Here is a 22,794-nt window from a genome sequence, read left to right on the forward strand (position 1 = left end):
ACATCCTCTCCCTGGGCTCACCTGCACGTGGGTGAATTCAGGGAAGCTGGAGACCCACAGTGAACAGGATCCGGGGCTGACCTGCAGCTAGGAGGTCAAAGCCTAGCTTTGTCCAGGGTCAGTGCCAGGTCACACCCTGTGGAGCCTGGACAGCATCCCTGGTACATCAGAAATTGGCTGCAGGTTTCCTCGAGTCCGCCAGAGGGCAACATAACACAGGAAACAGAAATTATTTCCCCTGAGGAATGAACCTGGCTTTTGGCTGAGGTGGAGATGGAGCCTCATTTCCAGCCTTTACTCTAACAGACTTTTTGGGGTCCTTCTTAGGTGTTTTTTTTTCTTTTTTTCTTAGGTGTCAGCTCTGTCCTGCTCCTCCTTCCTGGGGCTCTGAGGACCTGTGGGGTTCCTGTGCAGCCACTCACTCCCTGCTTGGGCACAACCGTGGGGAAAGACAAGGTGTCCACAGGAAAGTCAGCTAAGCAGAAGACAGAGGCTACACAGATGGGCTGTAAGCCACAGCTCAGCCACACAGACCCCAGAGAGAGACAGTGTCCCTGAAACATCTCCCTGAGGACACGGAGCCCACAGCCCCCTGACCTCCCACCACCAGTCCTCTCTCCTCAGGACAACCAGGAAAGCTCCCCTTTTACTCCCCAGGAACTGTAACTCCCTCCTGGACACCCACATCCTATGTCTCTGTCCCTGGAAGCAGAGGCCAGACTGGTCACACCAGAGAAAGAAGGCTGGTCCCTCTCACCCATCATCACCCAGCTTGACCCTTTCAGGCATCTCTGACCTTCTGACAGGAAGTAATCCAGTCTTCCTAGTGCAGTTGAGGAGACTGGTGGCCTAGCACTTAAGAGCGTGGCTGATAACAAAAAGGTCAGCAGTTCGAATCTACCAGCCACTCACTGGAAACCATGTGGGGCAGGTCTACTCTGTCCTATAGGGTCCCTAACGGGTTAGTGCAGTTCAGAACACTGGAAAGCCCTGGGTGTCCAGCAGGTTTCTGTGTCACATGGGAAATCATCCCTGGGTTAGGGGACCCCAGCGGTTCCTTGTCTGCTGCTCACAGACCCGAGACCAGGAAATGGCAGAGGCCAATGCTGATGTGGGCGGATCATTCTCAGGAGCAGAGGTCCCTGACAGCCTGGGTATTCCAAGTGTGGTCCACAGGCCAGAAGGATCAGCACCACCTAAGAGCCTGGTAGATGCACTCTCAGGCCCACCTCGCACCCACTGAGTCAGAATCTGCATTTAACAGGGCCCTCAGACTCTACATACGCATGGGAGAGGGTGAGAAGCCCGCCCCACCACACAGATCGCTGGCTCTCAGCCTGCATGGGCATCAGCATTACCTGGGCAGCTGCTAAAGCAGCATTTCTATGGCATCACCTGGACACTGGCTGCTTTATAAAGTCCCACAGGTGACTCTGATGCACAGCCAGGTGACATCCCGGGTGACAAGAGTTCCCCAGGCTCCTGCTCTAAAGGGAAAAGCCAAATGGGATTAAAGAGAACGGTAGGGGAGAGGTGACTGTGCACCCTGACCCAGAGCTCTGGGAAATGCCCAGCCCTGGAGGCTGAGGTCCCTAGCGTTGTCCCTACCCCAACAATCAGGATGGGGTAGGAGGAAGGATAAAGGCTGAGCAGGCAAGAGGCAGCAGCAGTTTCCAGGGAACCTAAACATAAACAGACAGGAAAAGGAAAGAAGGGAACTTATGGGCCAGAAATGAAAGCGGAGGGGAGGAGAGAGGCTATCTAGGGGAGAATCCCCTCACGTGACCCGGGGAAGCTCCGCCCAGGAGGAGGCTCAGTGCAGAGGGAGGAAGGACAGCAGAGCAGACACGTCTGAGGCAGGAGCATTTATATTTCTGGAGCCAGAGCTCTTCCCCACAGAGGGCGCAAAGAGCAGGCAGCAGAGATCCATGGAGCCTCCCTCAGCATCTCCCCGCAGAGGGGGTGTCCATTGGCAGGGGTCCCTGCTCACAGGTGAGAGGGGAAGATTCTCTGGGCTGGGGGGTCAGTGACTAGCTGGGGTCTCCTGGGAGGACAAGGGTTTGGGGAGTGACAGATAGCTCCCTGTGGAGCTGCAGTGGAGGGAACACAGAAGGGGGAGGAGGGCCCAGAAACAGGAAGTGTCATTGAACAGGTATTGGTAATGGGGAGTAAAACCACAAAAGCTACATGTTTTCCAAATTAATTATCTCCTAGCACAGTGGGTAAGAGCTGAGCTGCTAACAAAAAGTTCAGAGAATTTGGAATCCACCAAGTGCTCCTTGGAAACCCCATGGAGCAGTTCTATTCTGTCCTACAGGGCCGCTATCAGTCAGAATCGACTCCAGAGCAATGATCTTGGGGAAAACAACAAATTCTGAAATACCTACCAATCTCAGAAATGGACAAATAAACACCACGACTTGTAGGGGCCCTAGGAACCTTCACTGATTCATTCCCCCAGGTATTTGCAGACCTATCTGGGCACTAGGGGTACAACACACAAGACCAGTGTCTGCACTCGTGGAGCTCATGTCTAGGGGAGAGAGAGACAGAGAAGCAAATAGACCTGTATGGGGTGTCAGGGGTTCCTAAGTGCCATGGAGGACAGAGAGCGGCGAAAGGTCAGAAAGTGAAGAGAGAGGGTCTGTAAATGAGGTGTCAGGGAAGGCAGCCCCCAAGGACACCACCAAGTGGGAGTAGGTGCCTGAGGACAGTGAGTGAGTGAACCATAAAGACACCAGGGGGAGAGTATTAGAAAAAGAGGAAATAACAGGTTCCAAGGCGCTGAAGTAATGCTGACTTAGGAAACACACAAACCCCATGTCCAAGGGCTGAAAAAGACCTGCTCAGACTCACGGGCCCCAACTTTCCACCCCAATACAACTGTCCAAATGTTGATTGACTTCTCTCATTCCCTCCTAGTCTCACTTTTAATCTTCTGGAGCCCATCCATCCCAGCCCAACCCACCATTGAATCGGTGCCACTCAATGCTGCTGAAGGAAATGATGTTCTTCTACTTCTCAGCAATCCACCAGAAGACATTTTCGTCTACATCTGGTACAAAGGGGAAAGTACAGGAAACAATGATAGAATTGTATCATATGCATCACAAACTCAAACAAAAGTTTTGGGGCCTGCCTACACTGGTCGAGAGACAATATACCACAACGGGTCGCTGCTGATCCAGAATGTCACCCTGAACCACTCAGGAGTCTACACACTACAAATAACAACCATGTTTGGTCCCACTGAGATAGCTGGACAGATCCGCGTATACCGTAAGTAACTCCTCTCTGACATCTGGGCATGGGGTGCGGTTAATTCTACTTTAAAGATCAAGATTGACAGGCCTGGACCCTTTGCAGGGCCTATACACCCCTCTGCATTCCATACTTAGGTTTTGAGCATTTAGATCAGAATTCCCTTCCCGAATCCAGACCCTGAAGACATTCACAGCAGAGTGAAGGAGACTCAGGTGGGGAGTAACTCAACAGGGGGAGATCACTCGGTCCATCCCCCTGGTCTCCTTCCTGTGAACATGGTTCTGAAAAACAGCCTAGAGGTCAGGTCCTGGCCCGTGGGGGCCCTGGGATCCTCACAGAGCAGGTCAGCACCAGAAGTCCCTGCCCCAGGCCCTGTCCCAGGCCTTCAGACTCCAGGTGATCCTGAGGAGCCTGCAGCCAGGGTTGCATCTTGGCCTCCATGACAGGTCTGGTAGAGAGGAACAATTTACTGATTGCCCAAGTCCCGGAGCACTTGGAGCTGGTGACAAGCCAGGGCTCAGCCCCAAGAGCTATTCTGGACAGCTGAGTCCCTCCCTTGAGACTCAATTTCGAGACCACAGATGGCCATGGGCCCCAGGCCATTAGCTGACTGCCCCGGGCAGCTTAAAAGACCCCATAGGAGGTCAGCATCTCCGGGAGGAAGGAAAAGGGAAGAAGATGCTACAGGCAGCTCCTTTTCGACCTAAGGGTGCCGTCTCCTTGAGACAAACAATTATAGATGCCGTTTATCTGGTTATTTGGGCAGCGCCTCTGTACCCAGCTTTAGGTCGGATAATTGTGAATATTTTAAGGTTAATTCACAGACAACGTTGCAAGCCAGATACCCCTTATCCTGTCTCTGATTTTACTGAGGAGAAACTGAGGCATGGAGGAAAATAGTCACTGAATCAGGGTCACACAGACCATGACTAGCAGATCAGAATCACACCAAGGCCTGTCTGCAGTGACAGCCCTGACCTTTCCTCCAGCCTGGGTGGCCCTATTAGAGGTGCAGACACTAAGAGCAACCACTCATTTAGATCCTTTCTTCGTAGACTCCCCAGTTCTAAGGGAGAGATTTTGTTGGGGGGAGGCGGTGTCAGAGCAAATGAATAATTAATCTGGTTTTACCCTGTAACTAAATTACTTACACCAACAATCAGTCAGTGCCAGGTATGTCCAGGCCTCCACCCCCACACAGCCAGTCCACACGCTCCCTGCTTCCAGGTTCCCAGGATGTTCAGTTACCCTGGGCCCCCGGGCACTCCAGGTGTCTGCGACCCATGGTCCCTCCCTCTGGCTGTCTGCTCCTAAAGCTGCCTCGGGGGTCAGGTCTCATGTTGACTCTGGTGCTGCTCAGTGGAGAGGGTTTCAGATGTGCTGGTCCTGTTTCTGGGTCACATGGGAACCCTTGGATCTTCGTGTCTGTGAACTCATGAACCCCCGCTGCTCACTGCCAAGGGCATTTCTGGCTATGTCTGCTCCTTCCATGTCCCTCATCTTCCTCCTCCTTCAATTCAGCTGGAATTGCCCTGCTACACAGCTTCCTCCACCACTTAACCTTTCCCCAGATACTGACAGTCATGTTCTCTTCTACCGATGCTATGGCCAGGCTCCCCTTCCCAGGAAACAGTAAAAGACAAAGAAATCAGTCTAAGCACCAGCCACTGGGAGGACTCCACCACCAGCCAATGTACCCAAGTCCCCAGGAGAACAAGCTTCCACTATGTCTCTGTCCAGGGTTCTTCCCCTTAGTGATGCCAACATGTGGGACAGGCCATGCAGGATGGATGTACACCTTGATCCATTGTCTGCACCGATCCAACCATGAGCGAAAGTCGGAGGGAATAGGTCTGCAGCCCCCAAAGCATAGACGCACGTTGTACTCATGGCTCATGTCCTTGTCTTTGGTGTGATGCTCACAGTCCCACAGTAGTTCTGAGAACTTTCTTCAGGGTGGAGCTTCCAGACCATGTGCCGTTGATTAAGTTTACTCTCTATTCCATAGCCAAATGTCTTCCTCATTACACCACCATGGTCATGAGGTGGAGTCCTCAGATGGGAGATGCATGAGCCACTGTCGCTTCAGTTACTATCACTGTGGCTGACAACCAGGCTTGCTCCTGGTCTCCCCCTGGGTGTTATTCTGCTCATGACACCCTGTCCCCAGGCCAGGCTGCCCCATCTCCTTAGGTTTAAGGACAATGAAAAGTCCCACTCGTAACCATCTCGAGAATATCCTTAAACAGGGAGATCTCAGAGAAAACACAACTGGGCTGGGCAATGAAGAATTGTGCAGCTGGAGGGACCTCAGCAAAGGCAGGTTCCACATGAGGAAACCGAGGTTGGTCAGGCAGTTAGCTAGTCGGTTTCATTAAACTCTAGTTGTTTTTACTGTTGTTGTTGTTGTTTTGTTGTTGTTTTGATGGCATCACTCATGAGGTCTAAAGAAAAGAAAGGAAACATTCTACAGGCCTCTGTCGAGTTGCCTCCCATTGTACCCGACTCTCCATGAGGCATCAGTGACAGGGAGCTCTTTTCTAAAACGATTAATATAACACATAATTTCTGCTAATGTGATGTTTTCCTCCTTTTGTACTGAGACACCTCAGAATTCCCTCTGATCAATTCTGTCCCCTTAGCAGGATCTACTCTCTCTCCCCACCCAGGAAGTCTCTGGTTTCAAACAGGCTTCAGCATCTTCCTTTGACCATAATGTGGTCCTTGCTAGACTTCAGAGCTTGGCCTAAGATGTTCCAGTGTTCTCTAGAGAAATCTTCCTTCAGACAATTGGCCTCAGATCTTTAAACCATTAATAATAATTTTCACATACAGAAGAAATTTAAACATTTAATGGAATTTATACCAGATCCACGAAACACAAATGGTCCATGAGGGCTAGATCTTCAGCAAGTTCGTGCTCCCCCTACTTGCCACCAGTAATCCCTCTGCATTTGAAACCATCGACATGCATCCCAGGAAAGATAAACATGGTCCTCACCTGCCCTTAGCCACGGGAGGAGGGACACTAAAGACCAAAGAGAACATGGTTCTGCTTCCTAAGCCAGTCAGCTACTGCCTGTTCCCTCACTCTTTCCTAGATCATTCCTTGGACTCAGCTCTATCATTTATAGGGCCATAGTATCTCGTCAGTTACAGTCAAACACCAGAAAGAACTGCCCCCCATCTTCTGGCCCCGCAGCCCAACTACTGGGCTTGTTCCTGGTCTCCTTGAGTGTAATTTCTGTTCATGAAACCTAGTCTCCAGGACAGGTTGTCCCATATCCTCAGGTTTAAGAACAATTAGAAGTCCCATCACTGCCCACATCTAGGATATCTTTGAACAAAAATCGTGTTTCGGAGAAGACACGCCTGATCTGGGCGATGTAGAACTGTACAGCTGGAGGGACCTCAGCAAGCACAAGTTCCAGGTGAGGAAACTGAGGTCGGTCAGGCAGTCAGCTGGTCAGAGAAGAGCCCAGGAGAGGCCCCGGGTGATCTCTGATCCCCAGACTGTGACTCTCCATGAACAAACACTGCTACTTCATTACATTTGAGAAAGTCTGGGCTTTTTCCCAGAGATAGAATAAGGCAGGTAGGTCTGACATTCTCTGAGCACTGGAACTGTCAGGCATTTATCTTGTACTACAAAGACCTGCTTTATATTTTAAAGACTCCAGGTTGACTGAGAGCTATGCAATGCCAGCTTTGATTGAAAGATGCTTTGGAGGAATCAAAAACACTAAATGGGATAATCTTTTCTCTGTTATCTAACAGCTGCGTTACCCACACCCTTCATCATCAGCAACAGCTCCAACCCTGTGGAGGACCAGGACTCTGTAACCTTAACATGTTACCCTGAGACTCAGAACACAACCTACCTGTGGTTGATAAACAGTCAGAGCCTCCCAGAGACTGACAGGCTGCAGCTGTCCTCGGACAACAGGACCCTTACTGTATACAGTGTCACAAGGAATGACACAGGATCCTATGAATGCAGAACATGGAACGAAGTGAATTCCCGCCGTAGTGAACCATTCATCCTAAACGTTCTTTGTGAGTAACTTCTGTTCCCACATGGCATAGGCTGCTGGCCCAAATCCACACTATCAGAGCCAGACCACATCCAACCTCTCAGGTCCAAGTACACTGGCCCTGGCAATCACTTCCTTTCCCAGGGAAATCTGGGTTGGTCTAGTCATGCCACCAGATGAGAAGGAGAGTGGCTGGTCCTGTTTTGAGATGCTCGGGGTCAAGAACTGGGATGGGAGAGACCGGTTGATGATCTCAGATCACCCTCAGAGAAGTCAGGGGGTTATCGTGCGGGACTTTTTAAAACAAGCCTCACAGGGATGCTGTGGCCCTTGTCAGACCGGGAGCTTCCTCTTCCCTCCGGTTACATCACAAAATGGCTTTCTTCTGTTTGCTCCAGATGGCCCGGACACCCCCACCATTTCCCCCTCATACTGGTATTACCCATCAGGGGCCAACCTCACTCTCTCCTGCAATGCGACCTCCAACCCACCTGCACAGTATTCTTGGCTTATCAATGGGACCTATTTGCAATCCACACAAGTGCTCTTTATCCCCAGCATAACTGCGAGTGATGCTGGGAACTATACCTGCCGTGTCTATAACAATGCCACTGGCTTCAATAGAACCACCATCAAGACTATCACAGTCTCTGGTAAGTGGCTCCCTGGAACTTCAGCACTGAGCTCTGGGGTGGACGTTGGTCTGGTTTTCTGAAAAAAAAAATCCTTTAAGAGGTTATTTTCCAATCTGTGTCCCCTGGGAACACACAAATCCCAAAATCTGTCCCTGAGCCCTCTGACTACATCTCTTGAAACTATTCCCTCTACTTTTTCTTCTTATTTCTCAGGCCAGTCCTTGGGTCCAGCCTGGAATGTGGGGAGGGGCTCTGTCAGCCTCAGAAAGCCCTATGGAATGTCAGGGAGCTTCAGAGTGAGAGAGGAAAGAAGAGTCCTCAAGGTCTAGTGTTCTCTCTGTCACTAACTTGCCATTTTCTTTCATCTGTTTTCTTTCACTGACTCCACGTGCTATAAGGGACACACAAGTCTTCCAACAGGCTCACATGTTTTCCCAAATGAGAGGACGAAACAACCTCCACCGGGGCGATGGGCAGGAAGGAGTTCCGCCTCTCTGCTCAGACCCCTGCAGTCCCATGCACCAGCCCTGTTCTGATGCCACCTGTGGTCAGACTGGGGAGGGTGCAGTCCCCAAAGCCTGGAGGCACACTTTACTTGTGACTCCTGTCCTTGTCTTTGGTGTGATGTTCAGAGTCCCACAGCTCCTGCCTATTCCCGGACTCTTTTCTAAACCATCCCTTAGACTTGGCTCTGTCCTTTATTGGGCCATGGCATCTCATTAGTCACCATCAAAAACTGGTAAGAACTGCCCCTCATCTGAAAGCCCCACAGCCTGACCACCGGGCTTGCTCCTGGTCTCCTTAAGTGTAGTTTCTGCTCATGACACCTAGTCTCCAGGACGGGTTGCCCCATATCCTCAGGTTTAAGAACAACTAGAAGTCCCATCATGACTCACATCTGGGATACCTCTAAACAAAAAGTTGTGTTTCGCAGAAGACACATCTGATAAGGGCAGTATAGAATTGTGCAGCTGGAGGGACCTCAGCAATCAAAAGTTCCAGGTGAGGAAACTAAGGTCAGCCAGGCAGTCAGCTGGTCAGGGAAGAGCCCAGGAGAGGCCATGGATGATCTCTGATCCCCAGTCCTATGACTTTCCTTGAGTAAACACTGCTACTTAGCACTTGAGAAAGTCTGTGCTTTTTCCCAGAGACAGAATAAGGTAGGTAGGCCTTACATTCTCTGAGCACTCAAATTGTCAGGTATTTATCTTGTAATACAAGGGCCTGCTTTATATTTTAAAGACTCCAGGTTGCCTGAGAGATAGGCAATGCCAATTCTGATGAAAGATGCCTTTGCAGGAATCAAAGACACTAAACAGGGTAATTTGTCTGTTATCTGACAACAGAGTTACCCACACCCTTCATCACCAGCAACCACCCCAACCCCGTGGAAGACCAGGAATCTGTAACATTAACGTGTGGCCCTGACACTCAGGACACAACCTACCTGTGGTTGATAAACAATCAGAGGCTCCCAGAGACTGACAGGCTGGAGCTGTCCTCAGACAACAGGACCCTTACTGTATACAGTGTCACAAGGAATGACACAGGACCCTATGAGTGTAGAACCTGGAACCAAGTGAATGCCCGCCGTAGTGACCCATTCATCCTGAATGTTCTCTGTGAGTAACTTTTGTTTCCACATGGCACAGGCTGCCTCCCCAAGTCCACACTTTTAGAGCCAGGCCACGTCAGTCCTTTCAGGTCCACGTACACCGACCCTCAGCCCCTGGACACCCAGGCTGGCCATGACTTCCTTTCCCAGGTAAATCTGGGTTGGTCTAGCCATGCCACCAGAAAAGGAGGGGAGGGGCTGCTTCTGTTTTGAGATGCTCGGGGTCAAGAACTGGGACGGGAGAAACCGGTTGATGGTCTCAGAGTAGGCCCAGAAAAGTCAGGAGGTTATTCTGTGGGACTTTTTAAAACAAGCCTCACAGGGATGCTGTGGCCCTTATCAGACCGGGAGCTTCCTCTTCCCTCCGGTTACATCACAAAATGGCTTTCTTCTGTTTGCTCCAAATGGCCTGGACACCCCCACCATTTCCCCCTCATACTGGTATTACCCACCAGGGGCCAACCTCACTCTCTCCTGCAATGCGACCTCCAACCCACCTGCACAGTATTCTTGGCTTATCAATGGGACCTATTTGCAATCCACACAAGTGCTCTTTATCCCCAGCATCACTGTGAGTGATAGTGGGAACTATACCTGCCATGTCCATAACAATGCCACTGGCTTCAATAGAACCACCATCAAGACTATCACAGTCTCTGGTAAGTGGCTCCCTGGAACTTCAGCACTGAGCTCTGGGGTGGACGTTGGTCTGGTTTTCTGAAAAAAAAAATCCTTTAAGAGGTTATTTTCCAATCTGTGTCCCCTGGGAACACACAAATCCCAAAATCTGTCCCTGAGCCCTCTGACTACATCTCTTGAAACTATTCCCTCTACTTTTTCTTCTTATTTCTCAGGCCAGTCCTTGGGTCCAGCCTGGAATGTGGGGATGGGGCTCTGTCAGCCTCAGAAAGCCCCATGGAATGTCAGGGAGCTTCAGAGTGAGAGAGGAAAGAAGAGTCCTCAAGGTCTAGTGTTCTCTCTGTCACTAAGTTGTCATTTTCTTTCATCTGTTTTCTTTCACTGACTCCACGTGCTATAAGGGACACACAAGTCTTCCAACAGGCTCACATGTTTTCCCAAATGAGAGGATGAAACAACCTCCAGTGGGGTGATGGCCGGATGGAGCTCTGCCTCTCTGCTCTGTCCCCCGCAAACCTGTTCACCAGCCCTGTTCTGACTATCTGTATTCAGGCTGAGGAGTGTGGAACAGGTTCAGGTGTGCTGTCTCCTAATCTTGCTAAAACAGTGCAGCCCTAAGATAGTGATGACTGGGCCAGGCTTACTCTCTATTATTTAACAAAAAGGAAACACGTTCCCTTCTGTATGTGAAGCTGCCCTGTCCCAGAAATAGACAGGACAGGCAGCCTGCCATTTCCCCCCTCAAAATTGTCTACTAGAGAGGCACCTGATTTGTTACAAAGTCACAGGAGGCCCTCGGAAAGGGTCACACAAGTGTCTAGAGAAGAAAAATTCCACCTGATGACAATGTGGATGGACATGTGGTCTGGGAAGAGGTCCCAGTGCAGATATGCAGATACTTCAGGGAGTCAGTGGGCTGCACCTATTTCCTAGTGAGGGGATAGGCCACCATGTCCTTACAGATCAATATCTAGACAGACACATAACCTCTGCAGAGGGTCAGGACCACCTTCTGGATCACCTTTCAGAGCTCACCATGGGACCTGTAATCTGGCAGAGATATCACAGGAAGAAGAGTAGCCCCAGCACCAGGCCCTCCCACAGTCACCTCCTCTGTTTCTCCACAGAGTCAGTGACAAAGCCTTCCATCCAAGCCAGCAACACCACAGTCACAGAAAATGAGGGCCCTGTGACCCTGACCTGCCTCACCAACCATGCTGAAATCTCCATCAGATGGATCTTCAAAGGGCAGATCCTGCCGCTCACGGAGAGGACGACGCTGTCCCAGGACAACAGCTCCCTCACCATAGACCCCGTCAGGAGGGAGGATACTGGGGAGTATCAATGTGAGGTCTACAACCCAGTCAGTTCCAGCAAAAGTGATCCCCTCAACCTGACTGTGACATGTGAGTGACCCCTCATCCACTCCTACATCTTCTCTGGATAGATTAACTCTACCAATGGTATACAGAACGGATCAATGTCACAGGGGCAGAATATCAGTTAAGAGACAATTACAGTAAGTAATGGTAAAGTGGTCAAGAGCTCAGTCTCTAAAACAAAGATGTTTTTAAGTGTCATATTCCAGGGCTGATATCCACTGTGCAAACTGGCACAAGGTTCTTAATGTCCTGAGCCTCAGGTTTCTCAACTGAAGATTGCAGTAAGTTCGCCTGCTTCACAAGATTGTTTTAAAGGTTTAATGCAATAATCAACTAAACCCTTAGCAAAATGCCACACAAATAGAAAATGTTCCATAAATGTTAGCTGTTATTATTCCTACTATTATCATTAAGCTTTAAGTCAGGTAGTCCTGGAGTCAAATCCTAGATCCACCTCTTATTAGCCATAAGACTTTGGGTAAGTTTTTTCACCACTCTAAGCCTCAGTTTTTTCATCTATATAATGGGAATAATGTCTGTGTGACAGGATGATTGTAAGGATCAAATGAGATAAATGTAAAGTATTTAGCACAGGGCATGGCACATAAGCCTGTTGCCATCAAATGAATTCTGACTCATAGGGACCCTATAGGACAGAGTAGAACTCCCACATAGGGTTTCCAAGGAGTGGCTGGTGGATCTGAACTGCCAAACTTTTGGTTAGCAGATGAGCTCTTAACCACTGCACCACCAGGGCTCCAAACAGTATCTAGCATTAACAGTCAGCCTTGGGTTAACTGGTAAGGGCTAAGCCCGAAATAGTAGCAATAGAGAAAAGTAGAAACAGATGCAGAAAGTCTTATATATGGGGAAAAAGTGCATCACAGAGAAACCCATTGGGACATGATTATTGACTAAACATGGGAGGGAAAAAAGGGGGTTGAAAATTAAGTGCAGATTGCCGGGACTTTCTTCCAAGGTGGCCAACCTTTGGGTTCATAGACTAGCACTTAACCATCTGTGCCATTTTTGATAATGCCTAAAAGAAAATGCCTAAAGACCTGGGAAAATCAATGGAAGTGATATTTGGTTTTGAAACCATCTGCTAATAAAACCTAGAAAGGCTTTCTTGAAAAAAGCATTTAAAATAATTGTTGAACGGCCTTTCCGGGCCAGTCCCTTTATTCTATAATTACCGATTCTTTTAAAGAGTAAAAAAAACTATAATTTAAAATCAATTTACACAAAGTCTGGATTGAAATTATAGTGACTAGAATGGTGCCCCTTGTAGATAGATTAACTATCACACATTCAATATCAACACTGGAAATTTAATTAAAGAAAAACACTATTAAAGGGAATAAAACAACAAATGCAAAAAAAAAAAAAAAAAAAAGACTTAAGTGCAAAATTTAAGCTTCATCCGTGAGTTTTCTTGCCATTAAACAAGCAAGAACTTTATCAGGGAAAATGCCTGTAAGGGAAATGGGGCAGGAGTGGGAGGAGCCTGGGAGAGTCCCAGATCAAGACACAGATCTGATCCCTGTGAAGGAGAAAGGGAGGGAAGGAAGTTTTAGGTTGCAGTGTGGTTCTAAGGGCATTTTCACAGGGCCTATGGCGAGTCCTCGAGCCAGTCACCTATCAGAAGAAACTGTCTCCCAAAAACTGGTCTGCTGTAGCACCTCTGCTGCAGCCTGTGGGAAGCATGGTCTCTGCACAAACAGGTGGTGAATTCAGAGTGCATTAGCCTGCCCCTTTACTCAGTTAAAAACTCACCACAGGAGATCTGAGAGGTACTTATTCATGGCTGCCATACCCAGGCAACTGAGAACAAGATGTAACCACGAAAAAGTGGAAAGTCAAGAGGGAAGTTCTAATAACACAAAAATAGCCATCAGCGTTTCTCACATTTCCAAAGCCTCAAAAATATCTGAGTGCAGAAAAGCCAGGACGGAATTGAGACAAGATGGATCATCAACCTGGAAACACAGTGAGAGAGAAAAAATTGCAGGGGTAGTCCATCAACCGCCTCACAGTGACCTTCTATGAAAACTATTCCTTGATGGAATGAGTAGAGACCCTTCAAGTTGAGAGCTATTTCCCAGAGCACCCCCAATGTAAAATAATTTCCTTTCTTTTTCTTCCCGTGACAGATTATGATTCTGCTCCAGAAAGTTCTGGCCTCCCAAGTGGAACCATTGTTGGCATCGTGTTTGGAGCGGTGGCTGTGGTGGCTGTGGTAGTAACCCTGGTGTACTTTCTGTGTATCAGAAACACTACCGGGTATGATGCCTTTCCTCATGTTCTGCTTCCTCAAAGGCTGGCCGCCATGCTTAGGAGAGGGAAAGGACTCTTCTCCACCTCTGCCTCTGGGCCTGGGCCTCCTCTTCCTCCTTCCTAAACTCCTGCTTCTCAGCATTAAGGCCTCCTGGTCTCTGCCTCCCTGGCCTTCATCTCCCTGTACCCCATTGTCTCTTGGACATGGATATTCCCATCCCCATCTGCATTTAGAGGGGAATGCCCAGTTATGTTCTTCTGTTCCCCAGTCAGGGAAGCCAGGGTTCAAAAGGGGAAAAAATGAGGAAATGAAAGCAACAGCAAGAGAAAGTGAGCCAGGTGCTCTGGTGACCACAGTAGCAGAGGAGGGAGGGATAGGACAGGAACTGAATCTGAGAGAAAGCAGACACAGCCAAAAGACCTCCTGACAATAAATATAGTGAGGGAAAAAAACAGTATCTACTCCTTGGGAAAACAAAAGGGGAAAGGTCTCAGGGTAGAAGTAGACTCAGAAGCCGTTGATAAAGAATGGGAGCACTCATGGCTCAACAGTTAAGCACTAGGCTGCTAACTGAAAGGTTGGGGGTTAGAACCCACCCAGTTGCCCCACAGGAGAAGAACCTGAAGATCTGCTCCCACAAAGATTGCAGCCTAGAAAACCCTATGGGGAAGCTCTACTCTGTCACGTGGGGTCTCTGTGAGTCCCAAATCGACTTGATGGCACAGGACAACAACAACAAATATGCACATTTAGCAAGTGGAAAGGAGTCAACACTAGAAGAGATAGTGGTTAGACTGAAGAAACAAGGCCCTAAAGGAAAGGTAGTACCAAGGGTGGTGTAAATGAACATTGAGGAGTTTGCTGCTGAACTGTCCTTCTGAATTCAGGAAGCAACGTTCCTATGTTGGCAATAGCAGTCACGATGTCTGATATTTATTTAGGGCAAGCGACCAGCGCGATAACACAGAGCACAAACCCTCAGCATCCAACCACAGTAAGTAAAGCCACTCACCCGATGAGAGCTGGAAAGATCCACCACATGCCCTACCCTAGCAGAGAACCCTGGATCCCCAAATCCTGCCTTCTGAATTTTTACAGAGGGATCTCTGTTTCCCAACTTTAAGTTGGAATAGGTCTTTACACCCTTCCTTACCTCAAAAGGTTCCCCTGAGACACAGCCCCAGGAGCAATGCTCACTCTGTCCAGGCCAAGCAGGCCTGAGTAAGATGGACAAATTTCCAGGAGTCATTTCCTCATCCTTACTCTTTCCCCTCCTGCCTCTATTATGGATGTGGGCATTCTCCCTTGGTGAGAGTTTTCCCTGTCTTGTGGGTGCTCCTGGTGCCGTGGGTCTCATTGCCCCTCCTTGCCTCTGGATCCTGTTCCTCAGAATGCATATGGGCAAAAATCAAGGCCTGTGAACTGGTAGAATCCTCAGAAGTGGACTGAGGCTTCCTGCGGCTCTATACCTGCCCCTCCTCTGGCACTAATGCTGCTGGACCACAGGCTCTAAGGAAGCGGAATTCCTTAACTGATCATGGGCCACCCCCATTGCTTACCATCTCCACCACCTGCCCCCTCCTTCAGCAGAAATCACAACAGCCTAGGAACACACTGTTCTAAGGCTGTAAGTCAGCTTTGCATTTTCACGGATTTGAAACTCTTCTTTTCCTTCCCCAGGTCAGGACCATTCTGACACGGTAAGCATAGCCAGTTTCACTGGCTCATTTTCTCATGGAAATATCTCTGAATGAAATGAGTTATTCTGTTTGTCTGTGTGAGTGTGTGTGTCTGTGTGGTGAAAGTATACACAATAGAACATACACCAACTCAACAATTCATACATGTACGATTCAGTGACATCGATTACATTCTTGAAGTTGTACAACCATTCTCCCTATCCTTTTGCAAATCATTCCAACACAATTAACATAAACTCAATCCCCTCTAAGTAAAATCCCTAGAATGAGTTATCCTTGAAGTCACAAATGTGAGATTATGTTTGGGTTAAAGTTCCTCAATGTAGCAACGAAGAAATATTGGTTAATGAGTCTACCTCACAGCAAGAAGTTGGATTTTGAAATTATGCCCACCCTGTGTTTGAATCCTGCCTGTGACTCTTGGTAGCTCTGTGTCTTCGGACAAGTAACTTAATCTCTTTGACTCTCAGCTTTGTCATCTGTAGTTTTCTGCCTTCCTTAAGGAAAGCTGAAGGAATTAAACATCATATGTCAAGGACCCAGCACAATGTCCAGCACAAAGAAGGCACTAAATAATTCTCTACCTTCTGTCTGATCCTGCTCTCACTGTCAAAAGATAATTCCCATGATAAAGAACTTTCTGAGGTCCTATTTCCTTTATAATAATTTTACAAACTTTTCCTCATCTTAATCTTTTAATACAGTGCACATATATACTGAAAAATGCTTAAAACATAAGTATACCTTCACAATGTATGAACTTTCATGAAATGAACACACCCATGTAAGCAGCACCTACCCCTAAAAAAACCCTTCCAGTCATTGCCCACCCAAGAGTAACCACTATCCTGACTTCCAATGCTCTAGATTAGTTTTACTGATTTTCTCTCATATAAATGAAAACTCCTGTATATCCTTGTATGTGTCTGCCTATTTTTGTTCAATGTTATGTTCTGTGAGATTCACTCACATTGTCGTGGGTATCTATAGTTTGTTCATTCTCATTGCTGTATTGTCTTCCATTGTATGAATACTATGATGTATCTCTTCTAATGACCATTCAACAGGAGTTTACCAAGCAGAGAAGAGATAATGGGTCACAAAAGCCCTTCTCTGAAGCTAAAAGTTCCAAAGTGGTGATAGTAAGTGGTGCTGAAACACACTAGGTCAGGTGAGGGCATGACCCTTGACATTGATTTAATTGTTTCTCATGCGTTTCAGGACAATGAAGTTGCATATTCTTCCCTGAACTTCAAGGCCCAGCAACCAGAGAAATCGACTTCAGCATTCCCATCCCCAGCAGCCACAGAAACAATCTATTCAGAAGTAAAAAAGAAGTAATGCAACTTGTCCTGCACTGCTGATGTATTTATTCCAAACCTCTCTCATCCCCATCACCAGGAGATCCCTTTACCCTCAGAGGAAAAGGAAAGAAGCCCCCACCGCCACCTGTTCACTCCCTAACACTGTACCTCCAGGCTACCAGGTCACAGCCCCTCCCTCAGTAGCAATAGACGTCATTGAAATTTGGCAAAGCCAATTTGGAGAAGAGTTCCTAGAACCTCCCCATCCTTCCCCTGACTCGATGTTTTAAAACTTACCTCTTCAAAGCACACTCACTCCTTCCCACATGAGTCCTGTCCCATCAGAGTCTAACTTTAATTTGCAGTAACCTCAAGACTAATGTGCAGGGAAAAGAGAGAAAAAGTAAAAGCAGCAATTGCTTCTTCTGTCTCTCCAAAGCCCAGTGTGAAAATCAAATATATAACCAATACTGTACTGAGAAATTCTACACCTCTGTCCACTGTCAGGTTTGTCTACCTATAGGATCAGGGCCTAAGTACTTTGCTAAGGTAAGGATACCAACGAAAACTCTGGCAAGCCTGTCTCAAGAGAACCCACTAGAAGCAACTAGAAAAACTATTTGCCAAGATCTACAGGCAATTCCTAGTGGAAAATGCAAAAGTACATGTATCTTTCCTGTCTTTATGGACTTTATACAAGGAAATGCCCACAGAGAGAAGGCTATAGCTTTAGGAGGGAGACAGTTGTAACACAGACAATCTGCTGGGGACTTGAGAAAAGAATCAGAGAACTACCCTTCAGAGAATTATTTAAATTATTGTTAATAAATGCAAATTTTGGGGTATTGGGTGTTCATCATTTCTCTGAGACATTCTGCTATTTTAATTTTTGTAACCACTTATTATTTCTCTAAAAGAGGTTATTTTAATGTACTTTACCTATATAGGCCAATCTGACTTTGGTGAAAGATTGGTTAAAGAAGCTGCCAAAATCCCTCAGGTTCCCTTGGCCAGGAGCTCCTCCAGGCTTCTTTATTAGGGGCTCCAAATAGAAAATAGCAAGGAGAGGCTTTCCTCATTCCTGTCTAGAAATGGATCTAACTCAATTTCTGGGCATCTCAGACCAATCTCCAACAACCACTCTGTTCCACATTTCTGCCTGTGCATCCCACCTTCCATTGTGTCTGTCTGCCCCCTCGCTCTTCTCAGGAAACCTTGGCTTCTGCCAAGGTGTGTTTGGTTCTTGAGAAGTGGGAGCCCCGTAAAAGGAACACTGTCACTCACACTGTTGGCACTGGGTACAACTTAGAAAGTTGCGCTGGTGCTGATGCCTCTTGGGGACAAGGGCTGTGAGCGGGTATTAGGACATGAGAGGAAGATGATGACAGAACCTCAGGTTTCTTAAACAGCCTCTGAAATTTCTGTTTTCTCTGATAGGGTCTATGGGTTCCCATGTGCCTTAGAATAAAAAGGGAGAAGGAGAGGAAAATGTACTTCCCACCCAACCTTCCTCTACACAGACAGAATTTCTTTGAGGCTGTTAGAAGAAATATTTTATTGGATATTGAATACCTTATGTCATGCTTTGCCTAAGAGACTTCCTCTTAAAGGGTTAGTTGGGAGTTCTGTGAACTCAGGTACCTCTTTGAGGGTTTTCCAGCCCTGATACACACTGTAGACTTCCCCTCATCCTCTCTATGCTGTGTTATTTAATTTTGCCTGGCTAAGGCCACTTCTGAATTACTTTTAAAATTTATTTGCTCTTTATTTGTAATAAAAATTATATATAGCAGAAAAGAACATGCTGCCTCACAGCTGATACCTTATAGGCAGAAGAAAGAGGGTATAAATTTCTCAATGGGGAACTGGAATAAGTATATTTCTAAATCTGAAGACATCTGCTCTAGTGACCTGAAAGCAACAGGCCATAGCTCCAACCTGCCTGGAAGGAACTGCCCGCCTTCCTCTGGAAGAGAAGATGATTCCATGAGTGAAAGATCTCCTGAGCCTCTTTATTAGGGGCAAACAATACTGCCCACAGAGGAAGTTCCAGCCACTCAGATTTAGCAATACAGCTCATTCACAAGGACCTCCACAGGTTCAGTCATATGGAATTCTTTCTAGCATCTTCAATCTCTTCATTTTTTCCCAGCTCCTATTTTTTCTGCCCTCTTGGAGGGTCACATCTCTTCTAACATGAATAACCTTCATTTATTAATTTCACTAAGTATTAATCTATTATCTCATTCCCCTTCCCTTCCAAACAATTGAAATATATGCTACATCCACTGCCTTTCCATGTCCTCATCATCTAATTTCTCCTGACCCTCTGCAGTAATACCTCCATTCACAAGACTATTGGAAGCAACATAAAATTAGTATCTCTTGGCCAAATTCAAAGATATTTTCACTGTCCTAACACTTTTCACTTTTACAACATTCGAGACCACAGATTTTTTCTTTCTGGAATTTCTCCTTCCACCGCCACCTATGAGCATGCCCACACCAGATTTGGTACTTAGACAATTCTAGTCTCCCTCTACTCCACTCGTCTTTCTTCAGCTTCGGTAACCTCTCTGCAGAAATCTCTAGCCTCAATTACTTTCAAGATCTCACATCACCCACATCCAAATACCTTCTGAAATTATTCCTCATCAAACTGACTCTCCCCAAGCGCTTGTTCATTTCTCTCAGTGAAACCACTGAGAAACACCCAGTCTCCTCTCCTTCTGTTTCCCAGATTCAATGTGTCATAGATTGAATTGTGTACCCCCAAAATATCTGTCAACTTAGCTAGGCTATGCTTCCCAGTAGTGTGTGATTGTTCACCATTTTGTCATTTGATGTGATTTTCCTGTGTTATAAATCTCACCTCTGTGATGTTAATGATGTTAATGATGTTCAAGCCTCAAGTTGCAATAGTGAAGGATTCTATGCGGAAAATATTAAATGACACAGGAAGCATCAAAAGAAGATAGAAGGAATATGCAGAGTCATTACACCAAAAAGAGTCAACATTCCACCATTTCAAGAGGCAGCATATAATTAGGAACTGATGGTTCTGCACTGAAGGCATTGACGAAAAACAAGCCTCCAGGAATTGACACAATATCAATTGAGATGTTTCAACAAACGGATGCAGTTCTGGAAGCACTCATTCATCTATGCCAAGAAATTTGGAAGACACCTACCAGGCCAACCGACTGGAAGAGATCCATATTTATGCCTATTCCCAAGAAAGGTGATCCAACCGAATGTGGAAATTATAGAACAATATCATTAATATCACACGTAAGGAAAATTCTGCTGAAGATCATTCAAAACTGGCTGCAGTAGTATATCAACAGGGAACTGCCAGAAATTCAGGCTGGTTTCAGAAGAGGACGTGGAACCAGGGATGTCTTTGCTGATGTGAGATGGATCCTGGCTGAAAGCAGAGAACACCCGAGGGATGTACCTTTGTTTTATTGACTATGCAAAGGCATTGAGCTGTGTGGATCATAACAAATTACGGATAACATAGGGAAGAATGGGAATTCCATAACAATTGTGCTCATGAGGAGCTGTATATAGATCAAGAGGCAGTTTAAGTCAGGAAAGGTGTGCGTAAGGGTTGTATCTTTTCACCATACCTATTCAATCTGTATGCTGAGCAAGAAGCTGGACTATATAAAGAAGAACAGGGCATCAGGATTGGAGGAAGACTCATTAATAACCTGTGTTATGCAGATGACACAACATTGCTTGCTGAAAGCGAAGAGGACTTGAAGGACTTACTGATGAAGATCAAAGACCACAGCCTTCAGTATGGATTGCACCTGAACATAAAGAAAACAAAAACCCTCACAACTGGTCCAATAAGCCACATCATGATAAACAGAGAAAAGATTGAAATTGTCAAAGATTTCACTTTATTTGGAGCCACGCTCAACACCCATGGAAGCAGCAGTCAAGAAATCAAAAGACTCATTGCATTGGGAGAATCTGCTGCAAAGGACCTCTTTAAAGTGTTGAAAAGCAAAGATTTCACCTTGAAGACTAAGGTGCGCCTAACTCAAGCTATGGTGTTTTCAATCGCGTCATATACACTTGAAAGCTGGACAAGGAATAAGGAAGACGAAAGAAGAATCAAGGCCTTTGAATTGTGGTGTTGACAAAGAATATTGAATATACCATGGACTGCCAAAAGAACGAACAAATCTGTCTTGAAAGAGGTATAGCCAGAATCCTCCTAAGAAGCAAGGATGGCGAGACTGTGTCTTACATACTTCAGACATGTCACCAGGAGGGATCAGTCCCTGGAGAAGGACATCATGCTTGGTAAAATAGAGGGTCAGTGAAAAAAAGGAAGACCATCGAAGAGATGTATTGACACTGTGGCTGCAGCAATGCCCTTGAGCATAACAGCAATTTAAGGATGGCACAGAACCAGGCAGTGTTTCATTCTGTGCTACATAGGGTTACCGTGAGTCAGAACAGACACGACAGCACTTAGCAACAACAACAACATGACCCAGCAATTCCAATCCTAGGTATATATCCAAAAGACTTGAAAGCAGAGCCTCAAACAGAGACTTGTATCCCAATGCTCATTGCACCACTTTTACACAATAGCCGAGAGGTTGAAACAACCTAAATGCCCATCAGCATATGAGTGGATAAACAAAATGTGGTACATACATGCAATGGAATACTGCTCAGTCAGTAGAAGAAACAAAGACTTGGTATATGCTACAGTAAGGGTGGAGCTTGAAGACATTATGCTGAGTGAAATAAGTCAATAAGAAAAGAGCAAATATTGTATGACTTCAAGGCAAATGCATGGAGATCAAAGTTTGTTAGTGGTGTTAGTTATCTAAGAGCCCTGGTGTGGAGCCCTAGTGGCCAGTGGTTAAAAGCTTGGCTGCTAACCAAAAGGTTGGCAGTTCAACTCCATCAGCTGTTCCTTGGAAACTCTATGGGGCAGTTCTACTCTGTCCTGTAGGGTCGCTATGAGTCAGAATCAATGCCACGGTGTTAGGTATCTGGTGCTCTTATAACAGAAATACCACAAATGGATGGCTTTAACAAACAGAAATTTATTCTCTCACAGTTCAGGAAGCCAGAAGTCCAAATTCAGCTCCAGGGGAAGCTTTCTCTCTCTGTCACTCTGGGGAAAAGTCCTTTTCATCAATCTCCCCCAGGTCTAGGAGCTTCTCAGCACAGGTACCCTGGGTCCAAAGGATGAGCTCCACTCCTGGCTCTTTTTGCTTGGTGATAATGAGGTCCCTTTCCTCTCTGCTCACTTTTTTATATCTCAGAAGAAACTGACTCAAGATAAAACCTAATCCTGTAGATTGTGTCCTGTCTCATTAACATAAAAAAATATATATATATATTTTATAACTACCTCTAATTTTGCCTCCTTAACATCATAGAGATAAAATGGACAACACAAAGGAAAATTACATCAGATCACAAAATGGAGGACAACCACACAACACTGGGAATCATGGCCTAGCCAAGTTGACACATATTTTGGGGGGACACAATTCATCCATAGCTGGTTACCAGGAGCATAAGGGAGGGGATAAGGGGGAGCTAATGGTGATGACAACACACAAGCCCGCACGTGTATGTCAGTTTGCCGTACTGTGGGGGCTTGTGTGTTGCTGTGATGCTACGCCACTGGTATTCAGATACCACCAGGGTCACCAATGGAGGACAGGTTTCAGCTGAGCTTCCAGACTAAGATAGCCTAGGAAGAAGGACCTGGCAGTTTACAACTGAAAAGCATTAGCCAGTGAAAACTTTATGAATAACAGCAGAACATTGTCTGATATAGTGCTGGAAGATGAGCCCCCCAGGTTGGAAGGCACTCAAAAGATGACTGGGGAAGAGCTGCCTCCTCAAAGTAGAGTCGACCTTAATGACGTGGATGGAGTAAAGCTTTCGGGTCCTTCA

General features: G+C 46.6%; 2 protein-coding genes and 1 long non-coding RNA gene across 4 annotated transcripts in view; 2 read left to right on the plus strand and 1 right to left on the minus strand.

The window, feature by feature from the left end:
• Positions 1-22,794, plus strand: part of LOC126085423 (hemicentin-2-like) — a 418,976-nt gene that overhangs the window by 298,160 nt on the left and 98,022 nt on the right.
• The window catches only part of LOC126085440 (uncharacterized), a 197,088-nt gene that overhangs the window by 95,359 nt on the left and 78,935 nt on the right, over positions 1-22,794 (minus strand). The gene's annotated exons all lie outside the window — the stretch shown is intronic.
• Positions 1,909-17,686, plus strand: LOC126085439 (carcinoembryonic antigen-related cell adhesion molecule 1-like). Its single transcript, XM_049900827.1, has 9 exons — positions 1,909-1,992; positions 2,923-3,279; positions 7,042-7,320; positions 7,697-7,951; positions 11,315-11,593; positions 13,723-13,852; positions 14,789-14,841; positions 15,528-15,547; positions 16,769-17,686. Exons 1-9 carry the CDS (start codon positions 1,929-1,931, stop codon positions 16,886-16,888), a joined length of 1,557 nt encoding a protein of 518 aa, XP_049756784.1. The 5' UTR covers positions 1,909-1,928; the 3' UTR covers positions 16,889-17,686.

Source organism: Elephas maximus, chromosome 11 (assembly GCF_024166365.1).
Source record: "Elephas maximus indicus isolate mEleMax1 chromosome 11, mEleMax1 primary haplotype, whole genome shotgun sequence".
NCBI lineage: Eukaryota > Metazoa > Chordata > Mammalia > Proboscidea > Elephantidae > Elephas > Elephas maximus.

What these genes read in the sequence shown, in the direction of transcription:
- LOC126085439 (XM_049900827.1), top strand. Translation starts at nt 1,929, where the DNA reads ATGGAGCCTCCCTCAGCATCTCCCCGCAGAGGGGGTGTCCATTGGCAG. An exon ending in GCAGGGGTCCCTGCTCACAG is followed by an intron (nt 1,993 to 2,922) that starts GTGAGAGGGGAA and finishes ATTCCCTCCTAG; the next exon opens with TCTCACTTTTAATCTTCTGG. An exon ending in TGGACAGATCCGCGTATACC is followed by an intron (nt 3,280 to 7,041) that starts GTAAGTAACTCC and finishes GTTATCTAACAG; the next exon opens with CTGCGTTACCCACACCCTTC.